Source organism: Culex pipiens, chromosome 2 (genome assembly GCF_016801865.2).
Source record: "Culex pipiens pallens isolate TS chromosome 2, TS_CPP_V2, whole genome shotgun sequence".
Lineage (NCBI taxonomy): Eukaryota > Metazoa > Arthropoda > Insecta > Diptera > Culicidae > Culex > Culex pipiens.
This window is the reverse complement of record NC_068938.1, coordinates 95,501,169-95,508,659: the sequence shown is the minus strand read 5'-3', so window position 1 is coordinate 95,508,659 and position 7,491 is coordinate 95,501,169. Positions and strand designations below refer to the sequence as shown.

The window sequence follows — 7,491 nt, the reverse complement described above, 5'->3', positions numbered from 1 at the left end:
ACAAACGGATCGTAAACCTTTGACCAGCGAGGGTCAGAGTGGAGACGGCTAAAAGAAAGGGGCGCGTCAATGTGGGAAAGGGAAGTAATTTGTGATTGTAGACGGTATTGTTTTGATTCGCAGTATGTTGAGTCAACTGCTGTGGATGTACCTGAGCATCGCAGAACGGGGTTTCTCTTCTTTCCATTTCAGCTAACAGCTATCTTCTGTTTATTTTGTTTCACTGATTTTCTAAAACGGCTTCTGTTTACTATCCTTCATTTGATTTCGATTTTACTTATTTGATTCTCTTATTTCTCAATGCTTTTCCACTCTATTTTACTAATTGATGCTGCTGTAACAAACTGTCTGCTTTCCCTTAATTTGGCAGCGATGTCAATTTTGTTTATCATGTGCCTTTTCTTTATTTATCTATTTCAATAATTTCTCATCTTCCCTGTAAACTGCCCCCAATACAATCTAAGCATGTTTGTTACCTCTATTTATTAACTATTGTTAATTTCTTTATCTTCTTCATAAATTACTATCTTTCTTTTACTATTGATTCTTTACATAGTATATTTCTTTCACTGTCCATTGTTTTGAAACTTCACCTTTTTCTTAAGCAAGTGAGGTTCGAGCCCTTACTCAATTTATGGAATGATTAAAGGATTAACACAAATATTACTATTGTACTATTGGTAAACTTTTATAACATGCTTAGGACCAAAAATTGTAACAAAACACCGCGACAAAAGAAATAGCAACATATAAACACGACTCAACACTAGGAAAGGTTTCAGGAGAAAACAATACACAGTAAAATAACAATTAGTTTTTGAATTCAAACTAAAAATAAAACAGTTTTTGCTTAAATGAAAGTTGATAGGCACACTATAAATGGTTAGGCGCTTATACTTACATCAAACCCTACGTAATGTACCACCCCCGGCCGAGTTAAAATGCGTAACCGGAAAAGAAGGTGTGCATGCCTGGCACGAACACTCAAAGCGTGTTCTAGCGTGCTGCTCGTACTGACTCAGAGCAAGGGTGAGATGTAGGTGTAAGGGCAGTGCGTGTTCGTCGGGAACCTAGTGCATAAGATCGGTCAAGGCCCGTTCTTACACTGAAAATTGCGAATTGCGAATTGCGAAAAACCCCCCCTTTTGGAATCTTTCGAAGTTTAGATAAAATCGTTTTTTAAGCATAACTTTTGAAGTTCTTTTCTAAACTTCATAATATTATGGGACGGATCAAATGAGACCAAAACGGTCCAAATCGGTTCAGCCAGTCCGGAGATAATCGTGTGCATATTTTTCGGTGCACGGACTTACAGACATACACACGCACAGACATTTGCCCAGAATTTGATTATGAGTCGATATGAATACGTGAAGGTGGATCTACAGTCATACCACATATTCGGAACACTTTTGTGATAATTTGTCAATAGGATACAAAATGCAACTTTTCTGTAGACCCTGCTATTTTTAAGGACCTTTATTTGGACATTCTCTTGCTATTTCACTAGTAAAAGTAGTACTTTTTGAACAAATAACTTCATTTCAAGACTATTTTATCCAGAGCAGCAAAACACTGCCTCCAAATTGCCTGTTCCATGATTGTGGGATGTTATTGTGCCTCCCACAATTGTGGAACACCTGAAATTGACTGATGTTTTCACAAAAAGGTTATCAGACCATTCATAAAACATTACTAAGCATGAGTTTTATTGGTTTCAGAGTGTAAAGTCATTATTTTGTAAAAAAAATGTACTCCTGGAAAGAAAAAAAAGTTTGTTTACATAGTAAGAAAAAAGTGTTCCGAATTTGTGGATTTCAAGGGTCAATGGTTTTCTTTAAAAACTTGATATAAAACTTAAAAATGTACAGCCGGTCTATACATCAATCGAAAGATCGCAAGAAAAGCTTTCACATGAAGGTAAAAGCAAATCATTATGTTCAATTATCGATTTTCTATGATTTGTTGAACATTGGCCGATCTGTAAACTGTTCCGAATATGTGGGATGACTGTACGAGGTCGAATAAAGAAGTTCATTTTTCGAGTGATTTTATGGCCTTTCCTCAGTGAGGTGAGGAAGGCAAAAAGCTTGGAGTGAAATTGATAACGGCCGTTTTTTCAAAGTTGGGCAGCAATTCAAATCAATCCTAGAAAAGTTAACTCACTCTGAAGGACACCGGGTCGCCCCGGGACGGAACAACGTTATCGTGGACTTGTTCGTCAGGTTGCAGTTGATCGCGTCGTTCTCGTGGGCCATCTTCTTGTCGCTCCAGTCGAACTCCATGCGCTGTCTGGCGGCACGATTCTGCACCTGCTGTGATTCAATTTCGGACAGGGTTTTCAATAAAATTGACCTGATTTCCGCAATGAGCGCAATCTCGCGGATCAGTTCCTCCTCGGGACGATCTCGGATCAGTTCGGTATCGGGACGGCCGGTACGCCGTTCAAGGCACTCCGTTGCTGTATGGTGGATGGGAATTTGATTAATCTTTTGAATTAGATCACCATGTTATATGAGGTTACCGATGGCCTCCGGCATGCGCAGAACCGCCAGTGACTGCTTCAACCGTCGCCGTTGCTCCTCCAGCGTGCTAATCTCGTCCTGCATCGCCTTGATGGCCCGTTCCAGCTCGCTCTTCATGTCGTCGATGGTTTTGGCCCGGCCGTGCAAACTCTGCGTGCAGTCGGCCTGGTTCTTGTCCGTGATGGCATACGTCCGGATGATCGTGTTTCGGCTGTCGTGCTCGATCTTCTCGCTCTTGGTGACTGTGCTGGCGCAAGCGTCGATCGTGTCGGCGTTTCGCTGGCGCCACTCGTCCACGCTGTACCGAGTGATCGAGTAGCGGTCCACAACCGGACGTGTGCCCGTCTGGCCGGACAGGGCGCCCCAGTCGACGCGACCCGTGGCCCATGGTCCGATCGGTCCCATCGGCTTGGACAGCGGATGGACGTCCGAGTTTCCCGTCCGTTGCGGCAGGTAACACGGAGGATCACTAGCCGGCAGCCCAACGGGACTCGTTTTCAGCTCCATGCTGTCCGGACATGGTGGCGGAGGGTCTTTGTGCACGTGGAACGGGTTGTCGTACGAAGTTTCCTTATTAATTTTGAAAATAAATTAGTGTTTCAACTCCTCACAACTTAACCCAAATTACATGTCCCCAGCGATTGGACTTGATTCGATTCCGGATTTCTTGAAGTGCATAAAGATAGGTGCGCTCTTTTCGGGGCTTCCGAACTTGCGGTGCTTCACACTAAACAGGTTGTGCAATTTTATTGTGCAGATCTACGAACACTGTAATCAAAATTTTAACACCAACTTACGGTTTGCGTTGGTTGATGCTCGATGCACGTGGCAGCGCACGGAGTGCATGGTGGACAGTTGAGTTGAGCCATTACGGGTTTAATTTAGTAAATTGTGAAAGAAATTAGTCCTCAATCTTTGCAAGTAGTTTTCGCCGCTAACTAGCTTGTGTTTATAAATGCACAACATGGTTACTAGGGGAAGTCTGTAAATCGTTGTTATTGGATTTTCCCCGGTTACCAACTCCTGTGTCGACTGCACGTGGGAGATTGCTCATTAGGGTGGTTAAAATTGGACTTTTCGCCGTCCCTTACATTGCTAAATTTGATGGGTGCTTGTACTGAGCTTAATCCCAGGCAAAGTACATCTACATTAGGGTGGTCCCCTGAAATCAAAGATTGACCCATTACTAGACTAAATTCCAAATTTGAGCTCATTCTGACCACGGGAACTCCTCTCTCTAATCGCTTGAAGTTTGTATGCACAGAAAAAAAATCCGGTAAATTTACATCATTTATGGTGTACCAAAAGTGCACGTCATTAATGATGCAAATTTACATTAGCTTCATTTTAAATTTACATGTCATCCGACGTAAACCTGCCGAGCAAATTGTGAATCAAATCGTGTAAATTTCCGATGAAAATAACGTAAATTTACCAACGCAGCAAAAAAAAAAATTACTCCGTTGAATCCAGAATTCGATGTAAATTTCAATTGCTTTTGCCTTTTTGGAATGAATTACTTTTTGCTTTCTTTTCTAACTTGAATAGTCAACATCAATAAAGTTGACTTCTAGTTTAAACAGCAATCATTCACATTTTTTTTCTGTGTGGGAAAAATCGTCAAAATGTATGGAGAATTCTCAGATGTAGGACCTTCATTAAATTTAGAACAACTTTCCCGAAGACACATTTTTTTTTTGATTTTTTGCTGAAACGTTAGTAGCTTCCGAAAAGGACCGTTTGCCTGCCTGCCTGGCAGTGCGCCTATTATGTTGCCCAATTGAGCCGACCGCACAAAAATGGTCCTTTTCGGAAGCTAATAACTTTTCAGTAAAAAATCTTAAAAATATGGTGTCCTCGGGAAAGTTGTTCTAAATTTAATTAAGGGTGCACAGCAACCAAGGAAGTTGTTGTCTTCTTGTTCCAAATTTGTCAAACTTACGGACCCAATCCTGCAAGAATCTGATTGTAAAAATAGTCAAACTTTGTTGTAAATAACTTTGAAGACAGTAATTTAGGGGATGAATAAAAACACATATCGATAGTTCCCGTAGTTTTGAAGATACTAAAATGTCTGTAACAGAAATCTGGGTGCAAAAGCTATGGTTGATGTGTACCGTTAAGGTCCTACATCTGAGATTTGATAAAGATGGGACGACTATTGCGCCCTCCACAGCTCCACATCAGTTGCTTTTCTCCATACATTTTGATGATTTTTCTCATACAAACTTCAAGCGATTAGAGGGAGGGGTTCCCGTGGTTAGAATGAGCTCAAATTTGGAATTTAGCTTAGTGATGGTTCAATCTTTGATTTCAGGGGGTAGCCCCGAGAAAACCAGGTTTTGGACCACCGTAATCTACATAATGTATGGATGAAGTCACTTTTCAGTTTTGGAAAAGTGACTTTCCCCATAGAAAAAAACAGTCATAGAGCAAATCAAATAAACCTAACTAACAACAAAAATCTAGAAATAACACCGAAAGTAAAGTTGTTTCCCACGACGTCGCAGGTTGGCCGTGTGGCCGTTTGAATCTCACAGTCTGGAAATACGTCCCGTTTTGCTAATGAACCGCTGTGATTAGCACACCTGTGTGGAAAATTGCTACCATGCGCGCATCCAGTGCGCGCGTAAAACGAATTAGATTACCCGCCTCTTTCCGACGCTCTACATGACGACAACTTAATTAAAAGTAGAATTTGCAGAGAAGAATTTCTCAAATGACATCATACCAGAAACCGTTCTGCTTACAGATGGTCAAGGGAAACAGATTGGTCGATGCAAAATAAATAGGCACTGGCAACGTATGTTTTGCGCTTGCAACACTGCCAGTTTTGCTGCGTGTAAAGGGCGGGGGGTATCCAGCGCTTTTGGATCTGTCAAACATTGGCCAATCTGTTTCCCTTGACAATCTGCAGTTCTGCTGACCTGCGACTCTGTGTCTGTGACGGCAGCATATTTATATAATGAGTAAGAATGTACTTTTAGAACTTTGAATTTCATTTTTCACCTTTTGCGCAGTAGATGTTCGTGATTGGGGACGTGCAAATTCGGTCAATGCTTGCATTAGTGGGTACATGCTAACGATACTAATGAATTCAAATAACACCCAAATTTATTGTTATGAAAGCGACATTTGATTTATTATTTCCACGAGAACATGCCGGACATTATCGGTTGCCTCGGAACCCTGGGTTAGCTGCGACCTGGAGGTGGAGATTGATTTGTAAGAGACGGCGTTCATGATTTCCGAGAGGACTCCCCGGATAACGTCGGTTGACCTGGCGGGTGTAACTTCCTTGGGAGTTCCCTCGAGCAGCCTGGCGAGTTCCTCAAGGTAAACCTGCATTGTGGTGCACATGTCCTCCATGTCCAGGGACATTTCCGAGACCCGGTTTATGGTGAGGTAGTACTTGGAGTTGTTCCATGTGTGGCTTTGCAGGTGACCATCGGTGAAGTAGTGACTGACGCTCACTTCGGGCTCTTCCGTGTCATCGTAGTAGATGGTACGGATGACCTGCTTGATGTCGTGGATATCTCCGTTGACCTTCGTCGGTATGGCGTTGGTGATCTGGTAGATTGAGTGACCAACACGGCCCGTGATGTCGATAGTCCGGGTGTGCAGTTCTCCGGTGAAGTCAGTTACCATGAGGTAACGCATGAAGAGGACGTTTAGACCGTCTGGAATCAGGATGCCTTCCTGGTGACCTTCGAGGACCCCGTGACAAGTTTCGGTTTTATCTCCTATCGTTTCATGCCGTACCGCCGTTACGTTCTGGTCCTCGTCAAAGTACAGCTGCAGTTGCTTCTCCTGAGAGTTACAAACTAGAGATTAGTAAAAACGAATTACGCTACAGAACCAACTCACCTGTAGGAAGTCCCCACTCTGCACCGTTTCCGATTTGCGCTCCTGGAACGGGCTCAGCTGCTTATCGGTCAAGGCCAACAGTTCCGAGCGGGCCGCCTTGTCATCGCCCATCGAGAACTGAGAGCTGCAAAAAACGGCAATCACTTCGTCAGCAATAGACTCCACTTGGATGGCTAATCCACCGACCAGTGCAGATTCCTCTGCGCTTTCGCCGCCGGCGCTTAACAGCATCATCTCGGTGAAGCACAGCTTATCGATGACCTCCGGTGATAAGGCCCCCAAGTCGAACAGATCCTCCAGCCGGGTGTAGGACGGCATCGCGGGAACTCCACCCGACGAAACCGTACTCAGAGTCACCGAAAGACACTGCTCATCCCGGACCGGTTCCTCCTTCACGAAGAATTCCTCCGGAACCGAATACAAACACTGCCGAATTTCGTACACTTCATCGTCCACCGCAATCGGAGGACACTTGGAAAACTTCTGCCGAGACATGATTCACGAAGAAACGATTCAAAAGCTGACAGTGAATTTAGGAGAACGTTCGAACTACTTGGATGCGTAGTTGCGAGTGAGAGCAGTTTGTCGCAGCGGCCGAGAGCTACACGCAAAGCCGACATTAGTCTTTTAAGACTTAAAATTAGGCTTTATCGAACCTAACCGTGTTAAGTCTTTTTAAGCCTAATGATGGGTTAGTCTTAAAAAGACTACTCCAGAGTTTTTTATTGAAAAGGTCCTATAAGCTATTGTCTGTCATATGTTTATAGGACCTAATCAAAAAAAAGTCGAGTACTTTCGTTTCGTTTTAGTACGAAAAAGGCTAAATTTGAGGCTTTATGCTATCGTCAAAAAGCCTAGATTTTAGTCTTTTTCGAGAATGCGAAAGTATCAAAGCGGACATAATCCAAGATGGCGGAACTTGATTAAGACTTATTATTAGGCCTAAAAAGACTTATTTATTCGCATTCGCATTCGCATTTTTAGGGCTAAAAATTTTTAGGCTTTTGCTGGAATCAGGAGGGGATCAAAGCGGACATAATCCAAGATGGCAGAACTTGATTAAGACTTATTTTTAGGCTTAAAAAGACTTATTTATAGG

The 7,491-nt window shown here is 42.9% G+C and overlaps 1 protein-coding gene across 1 annotated transcript in view; it reads right to left on the bottom strand.

Annotated features, from left to right (window-relative positions):
- The window catches only part of LOC120425847 (uncharacterized), an 8,956-nt gene extending 1,994 nt beyond the window's left edge, over nucleotides 1–6,962 (bottom strand). Inside the window, exons 1-4 of the mRNA XM_052707227.1 lie at nucleotides 6,393–6,962; nucleotides 5,760–6,335; nucleotides 2,525–3,095; nucleotides 2,167–2,461 (exon numbers count right to left, since the gene is read on the bottom strand). Of these exons, the coding sequence (XP_052563187.1) occupies nucleotides 2,167–2,461; nucleotides 2,525–3,095; nucleotides 5,760–6,335; nucleotides 6,393–6,887 (1,937 nt within the window). The 5' untranslated portion in view covers nucleotides 6,888–6,962. The remainder of the gene's footprint in view (nucleotides 1–2,166; nucleotides 2,462–2,524; nucleotides 3,096–5,759; nucleotides 6,336–6,392) is intronic.
- Between the last annotated feature and the right edge of the window lie 529 nt (nucleotides 6,963–7,491).